The sequence below is a fragment of the Mercenaria mercenaria genome, chromosome 6 (assembly GCF_021730395.1).
Source record: "Mercenaria mercenaria strain notata chromosome 6, MADL_Memer_1, whole genome shotgun sequence".
NCBI lineage: Eukaryota > Metazoa > Mollusca > Bivalvia > Venerida > Veneridae > Mercenaria > Mercenaria mercenaria.
Genome location: NC_069366.1, coordinates 65140097 through 65155220, shown reverse-complemented (window position 1 = coordinate 65155220; position 15124 = coordinate 65140097). Strand labels below are relative to the sequence as shown.

At 35.6% G+C, this 15124-nt stretch overlaps 2 protein-coding genes across 8 annotated transcripts in view; one reads left to right on the top strand and one right to left on the bottom strand.

Annotated features, from left to right (window-relative positions):
- Positions 1-4259, bottom strand: part of LOC123550394 (protein broad-minded-like) — an 83921-nt gene extending 79662 nt beyond the window's left edge. For 5 of the 6 annotated variants that reach the window (XM_053546189.1, XM_053546185.1, XM_053546191.1 and 2 more), the window contains exon 1: positions 4154-4259. The gene's annotated coding sequence lies outside the window, so the exon portion shown is untranslated. Of the gene's footprint in view, positions 1-2890; positions 2943-4153 lie in introns of those variants that run through there. The other variant, XM_053546187.1, reaches the window with a different exon arrangement.
- Positions 4260-10887: 6628 nt separating this feature from the next.
- LOC123550249 (uncharacterized) lies at positions 10888-14940 on the top strand. Of its 2 annotated transcripts, XM_053547000.1 has the most exons (5): positions 10888-11155; positions 11625-11711; positions 11929-12014; positions 12302-12396; positions 12666-14940. In XM_053547000.1, exon 5 carries the CDS (start codon positions 13293-13295, stop codon positions 14937-14939), a length of 1647 nt encoding a protein of 548 aa, XP_053402975.1. In that variant the 5' UTR covers positions 10888-11155; positions 11625-11711; positions 11929-12014; positions 12302-12396; positions 12666-13292; the 3' UTR covers position 14940. The 2 variants fall into 2 exon arrangements, with proteins under 2 accessions (XP_053402975.1, XP_053402974.1); XM_053546999.1 differs by lacking the exon at positions 10888-11155 and having other exon boundaries at positions 11524-11711.
- The last annotated feature ends 184 nt before the right edge of the window (positions 14941-15124 follow it).

Sequence of the window (15124 nt, the reverse complement as noted above, 5' to 3'; positions counted from 1 at the left end):
CAAATATCAAAGGCCTAGGCCTTGAACTTTCAGACAAGAAGATTTTTATTTCTTTCCTATATAAGTCTATAGATGTAAAACTTGGGACCCCAGGCGGGGCCTCTTTTCATCCCAGGGGCACAATTTGAACAGTTTTGGTAGAAGACCATTAGATGATGTCACATGCCAAATTTCAAGGCTCTATGCCATGCGGTTTTGGACAAGAAGATTTTTAAAGGTTTTCCTTTCAGTTGACATGGCAACCAGAGTTCTGCATGGAATTAAATTCTTTGAATAATTTTGAAAGGGGACCACCCAAGGATCATTCCCGTGAAGTTTGTTGTAATTCTGCCCAGTGGTTTTCAAGAAGAAGATTTTTTTCGAAAATGTTGATGGACACACGACAGACGACGGACATTGAGCGGCCACAAAAGACCACCATGAGCCTTTGGCTCAGGTGAGCTAAAAACGAGAAAAAAATCATCCCAACATGAAGTGAACCAGCAGCCATGACAAGACAGTGGAAATAGAAACCAGTGCATCTGTGATCACTAAACTAGAGCAGACTGACAATGAGTGTACATCTGTTATAACAACAGATCATACAACCTGGGTCCCAGCTCTGTCAGTAAATCTGACTGTGCAAAACAAAGCTCATATTAATTCTTGAAATCCTTGGAGCAGGAATTTTTTTTTTAATTTTTTAAGTACGCTGTTTTTGTTTTACTGCAATTTGATCATAAAAGCAGTGATTGGGAAGAGGTTTTTGAGACCTGGGGAAAATATGCCAAGATCCCTTAAATCAATGGGGGATTTTTCATTTCAAAGGGCACTTGTATGATCAGTGAGTACTAGTTACAAATGCAATCATTTGTTCCAAATGTTACTGTGACAAATGTTTCTAGAACAGTAAATCTGGTCACAAAACAGGAGAAATGTTGAAACAGGTTCTTTGTATTTTATATAGAGATTTCATATAGTGTAGAAAAGCACCTGGTTTCCTGCAAAACAAATAACAAAAGAAGCTGTCTCATAATTTTGTGAGATTTCGTATGCAGCCAATCAAAATTTGTTTATCATTCCCTCCTGCATCACTGACTTGAGGTGACAACACCAAATTATTTCAAAACTGTGACATTCTCCCCTGCTTTGGAAAATGTCTCCTGGCATTTCAAAACAAAACCATGGTTGCATCTAAAATAATTATAAAATTTGTTTATGCTAATACACTATCAGTATAACTATACATGATATTCACTCATAATAATACCAACCATTAGCATATATTCAAACTTCTGATATTTGAAGTATTACCATTCAAAATAAAATCAGCTGAACATGCTGAAAAGGTAAAAAATTATTTTGCTGCAAAACAAAATTACTGAATGGTTTCCAAATGTTTGTTTGAGGCTACCATAGTAGTATTGTACACTTTATTCTGTAAAGACCATGACAAATTCGAAAAATGCTTGCAATTTACTTGTTTCTGCATAAAAACTAAAAATTCAAAGTTCATTCTTGATAATCAAATGATCACAACCAGCCAGTCTGCAATGAGTAATTTAAGGTAGTGAAACAAACTGGCTATATACATGTACAAGTTTTTTTTCCTTAAAATTGTAAAGTAAGTAATTTCAATTTGTTTAGAAAATATTGGTTTTGCACTCAATTAAATGCGAAGTGTCATACACATAACCATGTCGCTGACTGCCAAATAAATCAAAGCTGAAGTACAAAGATAATCAGATTTCCTTTCACACTTCTTGCAAAAATTTCACAGGCATTTGAAGTAGGCGGAGCTTATTATGCCTTAGCGGCATGTATTCATATCCAGTTGAAAAGCAGTCTCAACTTATAATTATTGAGTGTTGTTCCAAACAAATAGGGTGGCTAATGAATTTCACTTTGATGTTAGATTTGAGCAAAGTCTGGAGCAAGTAATTAGTTTTTCCATATTTTAAGCACTGAGTTCAAAATTATGCCCCAATAAAAGCAATAGGACAACTGTGCATTCCACGGAAAAAAGAATAGCCTTCCCAGTTACTGGAAATGGGAAATTTCTCAAACATGTTGAAATTGTAACAAACAAGATCTGTGTGACAAAATATTATTAATTCACGACAATTTTTGGTAACATTTTCGCAAGTGTTCAGTCTGTTTTGACGTTTCCGTGCTATGTTTGGTACTGATTTCCAATTCGTTTTAATCATTGACAAATCGAATTTAGCACTGTATACAGTCAAAGAGGTATAAAAATAAATAGATCGGCAACTTGAAAGGCATATAGCAAATCTCGCAAAAATCAAGTGGGAACTGAATGAGATCTTGTTTTACCGGTGTATGAATCAGACAGCATAAGGATAAAAATTTGTGTCATGAAAAACTTTCTATGAGATCATTTGTTCATAATGATAATTAGGGTTGGATATCGTTAAGGATGAACTGGTCCAATACCGATACTGATACCAACAAAATGATACCGATACCATGCTTTGTAAAACATCACAGAAGCAATGACTTGGTTTGTATTAAATACACCTATTTAAGTAGTTTATAATGGGAAATTTGCTGTGATATTTAAACATTTTAAGTCTGTTAATGGAATGTTGTATTAGAACTATGAAATATTAAAAAAATAAACACATTTTACAAACTAGAGTTTTACAAAATAAAAAACTAGAGTAGACACGTCGCTCATTATGCAATTTAAATCTAGGACTAAACTGACTGTAGTAATGTTTTTAAAGCTCAGCACTGACTAGAACTGTTAAATTGAACATTATTAGCTTTCAAAACAACCCCTTTAACAAGTCATACTCATTGTCACCCATGATAAATCTTCAACCAGGTTGACTTATAATGTTTCTAAAGTGCAACACTTTTTTCAACATATTTTAAATTGAACAATAACCTTTAAAACACTTGAAACAACCAACAATAACACATTTCTAATGGTTCGCGAAAAACGATGACTTGTTTATATAGGTTACAGCTTAGTTCCGTAACTTTATTTTAATCATTTTTTTTATTTGTTTTGGTAGAATATGACAAAGAGCAAAAAGTGAATTATAGTTTGCAATAAAGTTATTAGTTTTCATAATTTTAAAACAACAAGAAAAGAAGTTTTTCAAATAAACTTATCGCAAGGTCAGGGGAGAGGCTAGCTCTCCATGTTAATTCAAGGGGGGTAACAAAGAGCAGTGTCACGGTAAACAATGTCGATCGCGTTATGACGATATCTGCTTATATTCTGCTTTATTTTGCCCCGGAATTGGTTAGAATTTTGTTTTTACTTTTATGGAAATCTCGAAATCAGAACTGGATCTTTATGAAACGGTATATACCCGTACTTTCTGAAGTGATTATTCAGTATTGTACCAATACCGGGTACCGGTGTCCAAGGCAATCCTAATGATAATGGTGTCTTTTTAATGTTATTAGTATTTTCTACACGGGGAAGGAATGAATTTAAGATTGAAAGTCTGAGAAATCAACAGTTGTCATTTGAAAATTGGACCAGATTCGGATTATTAGGTGGCGGCCATATCGCCAATGTATTACTTTATCATGAGTGATGAAGTCAGCAAACACTCTAATAAGATAACACGCTGACATGAGCTTACGTGACATTATCTTCTGTTGCCATTCTGTGTATTTTACAATACTTTGATACCCCTTTGATACAGCCTTCTGACATGGCTTTGTTCCATCCCGATAAGGGAATTTATCACTTATCTTGAACAAGTGTGCAAAATGGCGGCTTACTGTTTACCGGAAAAAAGAGACATCTGATATCATTTACAGGCAGTAAACACTTGCTTCATACATTTTTATGAACAGAGAAAAAGTCTTTCAAAGACATTGATGGATGGATGGGTGACCGTTTCATTTGACCCGGTAGAAATTTTGTATACGTTTACATGTGAATTTAGTCTAACACGACACAGACAAGTTTAAATGAGGGAACCTTAGGGGTATGATTGTTTTAGTGTAAACGGTATTCATGTTATTTCTTTTTTGACTTGCCGTTATCATTATGATCTATGACTATGTTGCATAAAATTTTGTAGCACTAGCAGGTGCGAGCGCTGAGGAAGAAGTCACGTACATTTGTTCCATGAAATTTACTATTCCAGGTGCAAAACAATATTTCATATCAATATCTTGCATTTACCTTGAACAATGTTTGCAAATTATCTCATAAAGGCAGTTAACTTTTTAGTTAGCAACTCCACTGTTTACAAAGTCCTCCATCTTAAATTCCATACCAGACCGCGTTTGTTATACTTCATCTGATTTGCTAGCTATTCAGACCTAAACCAATCAGATTACAATTTACAAGCGATTGGTATTCAAAGTACTCGCACTACTGCCTACAGAAATGCATGTAGATCTATCCTGTTTTCTCATATTCTCAGGGGCCTAAGGGGATGTATTTATTCCCAGAAACAGATTAACCATTTTATAAACAGCATTTGGGTGTTATTTTGTAGACAATTCACTTGTCTTTCAGATGGAATCATGAAATGTTACAGAAATTATCCCATATAAAATATGAAATCCAATCAAGACAGTCTATCACATTCATGGCCACCAACTTGCCTGTGTACCAAACGGGAAGTATCTTGGCACTACCATCCATGAGAAGCTCATGTGGAACGACCATGTAGACGCCACAACCAAGAAGGCTAATAACAGTCTTGCATTTCTCAGGAGGAACATTACCAACTGTCCTTCAAGTATCAAAGCACAATGCTACATGACGCTGGTTAGACCGATCATGGAATATGCATCTCCGGCCTGGGACCCTCATACCAGTAGAAACATCAATAAGCTGGAAGCGGTTCAGCGACGTGCGGCACGCTTCGTTACTGGGGATTACAGGATGACAAGCAGCACATCACAGATGATTGCCACTTTAGGATGGCCCACGCTGCAACAGCGCAGAGCTGATGCAAAGCTGATACTTGTGTACAGAATTACACACAGTCTTATTGATATCCCTGCGCCCATGTACCTACACCCAGCCGCACTGTCTACCAGAGGTCACACATACAGATACCTGGTGCCTTATTGCCGGACAGACACATACAGGAACTCCTTCTTCCCGTCTGCTATCAGACTTTGGAACCAGCTGCCAGAAGCCATTGCCACCTCCCAGACCTTGGACAGCTTCAAGGCGGGACTGGGCACTCTTCACTAGACGCACTTCATGGTTTTATCTTCTTTTATCCTGCACATTTGTTTCTGCGCCTCACTTTTACCTTGTACAGTTTTCAAGTACGTCTATGCCCCAGAGAGGGCCCTGTACTTTAATGGGAAGAAGAAGAAGATATTTTGTTACAGTATTTGATACCACCCTCAACCACAGAAATGGACCAAGAGTTTCTCGTATTCCCGTGGATTTAGATTTGACTCTTCATCACAAATAAGTTGTAGAATTTAAAACATTAAAATTACCATTGTGTAATAAAAAGATGTAATCTGTAATAAATACATCAAGAAATACGACAGTTAATTGCATAATAAATAATTTATGGCAAATTTTCTAACACCACCAGATAAAAATAAGGATTTTTTTGAAAATTCAGTAAAATGCCGATAGTTTCATCAATTTGCGTTCAAATCACTTGAAATTTTCAGTGTGTCAGTTTTGTACCATTCCTGTATAGAAAATAACAAACATTAAATCATTTGACAACTTTAAGGCAAAAAACGAGAATATGAGAAACCCTGAGAATACGAGAAACAGGATATATCTTGCAAATTGAAATGTCAGTTTTTTATCACAAACTAGAGTAAACTGCTCTATTATCGACACCTTAAGCACGACCGAACATAGTGGATGACAGGGCAATCTATTTTGCAATTGAAATTTATCTTTTAATTAAACCAGATTTCATTGGTTAAAAAATTGATTGGGTTGATGTGCAGCTTCAGTATCTTCGCACATTGACCAATGAGAGCTATTTTAACAAATGTAGTCAAGTTCTTTGATTTGAAGCATTACCATCCAAAGCAAAATTTGCCTTAATATCGACACCCCCTCTCCTATTACCGACACCTTTAAGATAGTGTAAATTAAGTTTTTACTAGTAAGTTTATTGATTAATTGCATTAGATATTATCAAATTTGTCTTGCAGCTATTACTAAAGTTTATATGTTCTGATTGTAAACCGTGAGAAAAATAATAAACCAGACCATAGACAGTTTTTCCTATATGTCCATTAATACAGCAAATACATTTGTTTTTTGTTTCTAGATACACAAATAAGGCACAATTTGTACACTTTGTTGTCAAAACTTTCATATTACATTCATTTCGCTCCTATTAACTCGCGCAAAGTTCTATAAAACCCAGCTACATTTGTAACCACCCCGGTATAGGCCTATTTCATTAGGCCTACCATGATCTAAGCTGGAAATAATCAGATTTTCCTCTAACACTATTACTGAACTGAATGTCGTTAAAGGTACATATAGTATTTGTTTTGTTATTAAAAACTAAACTTTCATAATTGTACTCTGTCTTAGGGTAGAATTTAAAATATTTTACCAGGCCATTAAAGTATTGATATTAGTAAAAAAAATGATTTTTTTTTTCGAGAAAACTAAAATAGCTCTGTAGATTTCAGAAAAAAAGGCATTTACTTGACAGATAATTACAATACAAAAGAAAGAATCGAATGAAAAAGCAACCCATAATTGAAATAAACTGGCTCAGAAAATAAGTAATAAAGGAATTACGCAAAGGTGTCGGTATTTGGAAGGTGTCGGATAAAACCAATCTTACTCTATATGAAAAGCAATAGATCTAATAAAATATCCTTTCCAGTCTAATAGAGGTCTAACAATATAAAGTAATATTGCCTAAATCCGACACCTTCCAAATACCGACACCATTAATTGCGCTTTTCAATTTTTAGCCTACTGTACTTAATTTCTGAGCCAATTCACTTCAAACAGGGGTTGCTTCTTCATTCGATTCTTTTGTACTGTAACTGTAGGCCAATGTCAAATAACTACATTTTTCTGAAATCTACAGAGCTATTTCAGTTTTCTCAAAAAAAGTTTTTTTGATTATTCTTCCTACTAGATCAACACTTTAAATAGCCAGATGAAATAGCCTATTTTGAAAGAATTCTACCCTAAACTTTGTGACAAAGTACAGTTTTTATTAATAATAATAAAACAAATACCATATGTACTTTAAATGGCATTCAGCTCAGCAATACCGTTAGAGGAAAATACGATTCTTTCAAGCTTAGATAATGGTAGTGAAATATACTTCGGTGGTTACAAATGAAGCTGGCTTTTATAGTGCTTTGGCACGGGTGGTAAACGCGCATGCCAATTCCCGCTGGGAATACGCCCAGTACTGGTGTTACGCATCAATATAATACAAAGTCGAGGTAGGTGGGTTTTTGTTTTTTGTAAATAATGACAAATTTACGAGTGTTTTCTAAAAAAGCAAAATGCTATTCAACACAAAAGTGAATAAAAATCAAATGTGTGAAATACCAGCTTATTAAGAATCAGCCCTGTTATCACGAAAACTCTGCAGGCTTGAACTGTCAAAAAAGTATGGAATCACGAAAAATGCAAATTTTCTAACTCTTGTGCCTTCTTTCTGGAAATGTGACGCTTCTAATGATCAAATACGTGTAAAACTGTCATGAATATTATATACACTTGATTAAAATGTTGCTTTTGGGGAAAGATTGGAAAAAAAAAATTAAAAAAATCGGGAATGGGGATGCGCCCCGGGAATGGAGTTGCGCGTATACATTAGATAATCAAATGTTTACATTCCAATAGTTTTTACAATGTCATTTTTTCCTGCTTATGTTATTTTTATTTATTTAGTTTTTGGCAAGAAAACTCCTTTGTAGCCAGTGTCCTTAGCAATTTACGGCCAACACTATTCTTAAAGTACACATAAAGATCATCCATTGGAATGTTTGCAAAAAGATAAAGTCAACGCAGACACTTAAGTATTTGCTATTCATATTGAGGTTAAAAACATATACCATCTGCTTCAAGGAATTTGACTTCGAATATTCTTAATCGGCATTAGAGCGGGAAACATGGTGTTGGCATTTTGGGTTTAGCGCCGTCTTCGACGGTGTTTCAGTTAAGTTTGGGTGGGCAGTTAACCTAGCCAGAGATTTGGTACCCATAGTAACCTGCTTTCCGTTATGTGCCAACTTCTCCACATGAACCAGAGTTGGAAGACAAAATTATTTTAGACTCAATGATTTTATCATAGCGGAGACCATACGCTTCACCCGAGAACCGAACTCATACCCTGCGATTCGTAGATCTGCTCTCTCTCTTAATTAATTATTGCTGTTACGTATCCGTGCGACCTGTGTAGCAACATTTCAGCAGAAAGACATCTTGCAACAACAATACTCCGACAGAAGAGTGTCCAGAAATACAGAGAAACTCCACTAGTATGAAATCAACAAAAATGGCGGTTTCTGACCTCATATGCCTAATCTGAGGACATCTGATGCTTTTTATGATAACTCAACTGTTAACTTAAAATAATAAAGTAACGAATATCACAATTATTTGCTTCAAATCCTACTTAGTTACGGGGACAGGATTGACAAAAAATAATCGGGAATGGTGTTGCTCGTATACATCATAATGTCAAACTTTTTTGTCACGTATTTGGCTGTACAACAAGTTTGCGTTTTTATAACTGTATCGTTTCAATGGAAAAAGTTAAGGTGGCGATAAATAAACAGGACAAGTTACTCAATCAGGGGCATTTTTCTTTTTTTGCCTACCAAGTACAATGTATAAGACATTCATCTATAAAATGAAGAATTAGGTAATAATTTTACAAACTGGGATTTCTGATGAATTTATCTATATATATATCAATCACTTATATATAAATCTACGTTTGTTCGATAAAAGTCAAGTTTCAATCAGGCTCGTAGATGATATTCCTTATGTGAGGCCATGGATTACACTAGTGCCTTTCAAGAATACAAAAATGTAGTTTGAAAAATGTGTTCGGAATTATACCCCTGTTCGGGATTACCCACACCCACATAAGAGAAGAGACTTTGACTGACAAATCAGTCTAGCTAGGCCCCTGTCAATCAGGTATGGTTTTCTGTACAAAATGGCCTGAAATAAGGAGTTCAAAATTCAAAAACAATAAATTAAATAATTTGATAGCTAATTAATGCTAATATATCTACAAACAAGTACTTGAACATCATGGTGAAAAAAGAAACGTTACAAACGTTTAGAACTATTTGTGACGTCACCGATTCATGACGTTATTTATATGTGAAATACTGAATATATAGGCCTAACGCTAGAAAAACGTGGTCTTTGCAATACACAATGTCCGCAATGGTTAAATGTTTTCATTATTTACATGGTCATGCGGAGGGACGAGTTTTCTCTATCACATAGCAAATTTTGTAAAGTTTACCGCTTGCTGATGCTGAGTAGGGCCTAACGTTAGTTTTCGAAGATCTGGCATCTGGTCAGTGTTGCCTCTTTGAAAAGAAGCTAAATCTAAACATCTTTCATGCATTGTAAAGAAAAAGTCTTGTGTTCGTCTTACAAGAGCACTTTGAAGAATGGAGCTGGGTATTAAAATTATATAGACAACTTCTATATTGAATATTTTATAAGAAACATGTGTTTTATACGTTGAAATATGTTTAAAGCAATAGTATACTGTATGCCTACTTGTCATGTGTCGCTTTCAGATCAACACGACCAGCAAAAACCCTGCATACACATAGAAGAAAATCAATCAACGGTTATTTTGCGATAACCCATGCGCATGCATTGTTTTTGCTGTTCCGTATGCCGCCAAACCATCGCGTGCAATACTTTTTATGAATGAAAGTCAAGTGACGTTTGTAAATACTAGCGTAAAAAATCGTGCTGTCCACGTAAAACAACAGCAACAAAGTTCGGCTGCAAAATGGCACAAACAACTCTGATGAAAGGTTTGATGGCCGTGTAGCCTGGGAAGACGTTGATAATATTTGTGCTTTGTCAGAAGAAGTCATACCTAATATCTATGCATTAAAGATCCCACTTGCGCTAATTAGTGTTAATTGGCATTCATGGAGTTTCTGCTATCATCAATTTGCAGGTAGAAAAAAGTTAGAAATTGTCAGACTGGATTCCCAGGCTAATGGCCGTGTTACACAATATTTGCTGCAATCCTTAAGCAATGGGGAAGATAGATGGGGGAAATCCAGGCCAAACAATTAAATCAAGATGCGTAGCACGAAGTGTAGTTCATGTCGTAAAAAGTAGTTACCATTTTTTTTCTAACACTGTTGTTTCAAGTATATTACTATATATGTCCTGTTAGAATCGAAATATGACTTATGGTAGAATAGGCCTAACCCTACTTTTTCGTTCTTATGCGAAACAATATATCACTTAGGCCTACGGCCTTCGTTATACATTCTTACGCATAAGAATTCAAAACACAGGTTATTTAAGAAATACTAGCGATTCATGTATAATTTGCCGATCCTATTCTGTCGTTCATTTCGCATGAACATCGAAAAAAAAGTTTCATTTCTAATATTTACATTATAGTTCCTTTCCATTTGTAAACAAGATTAAATTATAAATTGCACACATTTAGCATTAAAATCAGCTTCCCGGCCATTCTGTTCACCAGACGGAACAACTGCGACGTCATCTAAGGAACGTTCTCCCTGACTATACGCGGACGTCGTCAAAGCAGCGGCCGGTTATCACTAAGCAGCGTTGACGTAACTTTTGCGCCTTTCCTTTTGCTGTTCATACGAAATGAACGTCATAATTTTCAATGGAAAAGAATAGGGCGAATTAGTCCAGTAAAGCTAGAAAAAGGTTGGAACTAATTGCAAAAGTTTGGTTTTTGATGCTGCATGAAAGTACATACCTATAGCTATTTCCAGAAAAAAATCGCCGTCCGTAGGTGCTAAGGGATTTTTTCTACGGACCGTTAAACTTTACGTAAAAATTTTCATTGTTACATAGAATTCGGAATTTTTAACGGCGCTAACTGTACACCTTAGTGACGTCACTGGGTACATGTCAATAAGTTACAGCCGCCATTTTTTTAAAACTCGATGCAACCTTTGGTTTGAATTGCCATTTTCCAAAAAAATTATCGAGATGTGAACAAAGGTAAGTGTGTTTCTGACGTATTTATAAATAACTGACATGTGTGTAGCAGGATATCTGGCTCACTTTGTATTTTGTCCCGATTTCGCATTGTGTTTGCTGACCGGCTCCCGGCAAATGATACGATGGTAAAATTGAATATGTGTCTCTTAAATCCTACCGGAATAAAGTTTTATTGAGTTGCTGACTAAAAATATACACCAGAAAGTTCAAATATAGCAGTTTTTCCGAAAAATGTTAAAAATATAAGCTGCTCCTCTGTTTGATTTTTTTATTCTACGGAAGCGGATAGGGACCATGAATGCGCCAATTTCCCGATTTTTTTGTAACGTTATTTTTAAATCGAAACCACAGCATTTTTGTCAATTTAAACAGTTTTGTTTAGTTCTGTTAAATGTTTTTGATCAAAATAATATTTTATGATCACGTTGAGATGTCTATCATTCTAATTCGGTATACGTCTTTTTTTCAGTTCAGACTCTAGTTTCATGCTATGTGCCTACAGGATGGATTGGTGGTTGGAAACAAGTACATTCATGTTGCTGAAGATCTTTTCAAGGTATGGATTAAGTTTGATATATCTCTTCATTCTGCCCAGACTAGACAAAACTATAACTATGATATTAAAACAAAAATGTAGGGAAAATTTATGTCCATGAAGTGGAGCTTGAATGATAGATCTACTATGTATAATAAATGCAACCTAAGTACAAGATTTAGGAGAAGAGTTTGTATAGATTTAATACTTTTATATGATTCCGTTATTTATTTTACAGTTTGATTACAATGTAGACCTATGGTGTGTGAATGAATTCCAGTTCACTGACAGTGTTTGTTTGGACCCTGCTATTTATATCATCTGGTAATTGGTCTTAAATAGATCACATTAAGCTTGATTTCACTCTTCAAATATTTCTATTTCATGTTATTCTTTATTGCAGTATTTATACAGAACCTTAAATTAATCTTTTATCTTAGATCGAACCATTAGTCGGTTATTATTGAAAACAAAAGACAATATTGTGACAATAACAATCATTTTACATCAGTATGCTTGTAATAGAATTCAGATATAGGGTCATGTTTGCGTTCATTTTTCTCTGCAGACCTGGAAATTAAGAAACTCATCTCAGAATTTTTATATTTCAGGATTTGTTCAGTTGTTCTATGTTGATCCAGGTGATATTTGTGGAGGTGATGCTTACTCCAGCATAATGGCAGAACCAATGGACATATCATCAGATGTAAGAACATTCATAAGTCTTGTTGTATATCACACAATATCAAATACGCTACTTGAAATAGAAACTCATAATAGTTTCCCAAGGTATTGAGATTTATTAAACAGAAGCTTGGGTCATAAGAAATGATGGGATGATAGACATAATCAAGCGTCTTTTATTTTATTATTAATGAATTATATATTAAAGTTGCTATACTTTATACTGGAATATATGAATTAATTTTACTGAAAAATGCATCAGCCAAGTAAGACCTATTTTCATTTTTTAAGGATAAAAGCTGTCCTATCTGCGACGAACTTTTAAAGAATGGATCGCCCACAGTTGTGATACGTGAAAAGGGAGCAATTAACATCAACAGTGCCAGTGCACAGAGAAATTCGAATATAACAGTGAAATCTGGTGATTCAGTTCACAGAGACTGTAGAAGGGATTTTATAGACTTGAGAAATGTAAAGACAGATAATAGTGGATATGCATGTGACTCTTTGACAACAAGATCCAGTTGTACAACTTTCGATTTTAAATCTAATTGTTTCTTCTGCACTCACAAATGTAATAAAATATGTAGTGAAGTCCACAGAGTCGAACAATTTAATTTTACTGCAACAATAAAAGAGTTATGTAATATAAGAAATGACTCGTGGGGTAATGAGGTTCATGCTAGGTTGGTATCAGTCCTTGATTTGCAGGCTGCTGAAGCAATTTACCATTAAGTGTGCAATGTAAACTTTTGTACTTTTAAGCAGGTGCCTGACAGGTTTGCAAAAGATGAGAAAAGCAGGAAATCACCAGGAAGACCACAGTGTACAGAATTGCTGGAAGGATTTAAAGATGTCATTAACTATATCGAAAGCAATGAAGGGACAGCACTATCAGTCAAAGAATTAGTTCAAGTCATGGAACAGACCTGTGGAGAGAGAGCCTACTCAAGTAAATATATGAAAAAGAAAATTATTGAACATTTTGGTGATATAATTACATTTGTTTCTACGCAAGGCCAAGAAGATAAAATCATTATGAAACATACCGCATCTGATATCTTAAGCAAATTCACAAAAGAAAACTTTGGACTCTCAGAGGCAGAACAAAAACGTAAAATTATTTCAACAGCTGCAAAACTTATTAAGTCCGATATTGCTGCTGTAGATGCATCAAAAACATTTTATCCTTCTGTTGGTACTGTCCAGTCTGCAGAAAGGAACAGAAAGTTACTACCAGACACATTAGATTTTCTACTGTCGTCAATGTTTTCAGGAAAGGACACTGAGATAAAGATTGCAGCGATTGGCCAGTCAATTATGCAAGCTTGTAGACCAAAGTCCTTAATCGCACCATTACAACTTGGTCTAGCAGTTCAGGTTCACCATTTATATTCTTCAAGATTTCTTGTAGATGAACTTTACCAGATGGGATTTTCATCTTCCTATTCTGAGGTGCAACGTTTCCAGTCCAATGCCGCTATGTTATTAAATGCTGTAGTCGCAGGATCTTTTCCAGGTCAGTTTCTTCAATACGTTGCAGATAATGCAGACCACAATGTATGTACCTTAGATGGCCATGGAACATTCCACGGTATGGGTATGGTTGCTTGCTCGTCACCAGGATCAAATGTTGAGTTACCAATTCCGAGAGCAGATATGTCACTTACAGATTTATCTAGAATATCAAACATTAATATCAAATACTTCAAGGATCCAGATAATGGTATGTCCGACGAATTTTATTTTCGGGACATAGGATTTGGAACTGAAATCTCAGATACATTGGTATGCAGTCAGAATCCATTTGACACATTCTTCAAATTGATTTGGCCTTTGAAAACATCTAGACCAAACTGGTCAGGATTTATGCAGCTTTATACAGAATCTCATGCTCATCCAGGTAAAGCAAATATCAAAATACTTCCCATGATAGACATGAATCCAAGTGATTTATCTTGTATCAATTCAACGCTCCACTTTGTAAATGACCAGTGTAAGAAGTACGGTGTCACTCCTGTATTGACGTTTGATCAGCCATTATTCCAAAAGGCGACATTTATCATCAGATGTGATCCTCTGTTGAAAAACATAGTTTTACGACTAGGAGGCTTTCATACAGAGATGAGTTTCCTGGCCAGCATAGGACACATCATGTCATCCACTGGACTGCAAGAGGTACTTGAGACGATTTATGCTCCAAACGCGGTAAGACATATGTTAGCAGGTAAGGCTGTTCACAGAGCCATACGAGGCCATTTTCTAGTCGATACCGCCCTGCACACTTTGCTGCTTTCAGATGCCCTTGAGGTACCATTGCCACTGAAGGAACCAAATATCTCTGAAAACGAAGACAGAACCTCTACCAAAGAAGAGTCTAGTGTGGAACTTGAAGATGCGCCAGAGATGCTTAAGCAGTTAAAGGAAATGTACGAAAATCTAGAAAAGAACAAGGTTTCCGTCAGTGACGTCTGTAGCTCTGAACTTCTCCAAGAAGTGTCACAAGTCCTAAATTTGGAGAAAACAAAATTAAAAAGTAACCGCACAGCAAGCCTATGGCTGTAGTACATGGATATGGTTCCTGTCCTTCAGCAGTTTATACGAGCAGAGAGAGTAAGTGATTGGATTGGACATCTCCAGGCAACAAAACGCATGCTGCCATACTTTGCAGCTTCCGGTCATTATTTGTATCTAAAGTCTGCCTATATCTATCTCCAAAACATGATCAATCTCCAGAGAGAACATCCCGA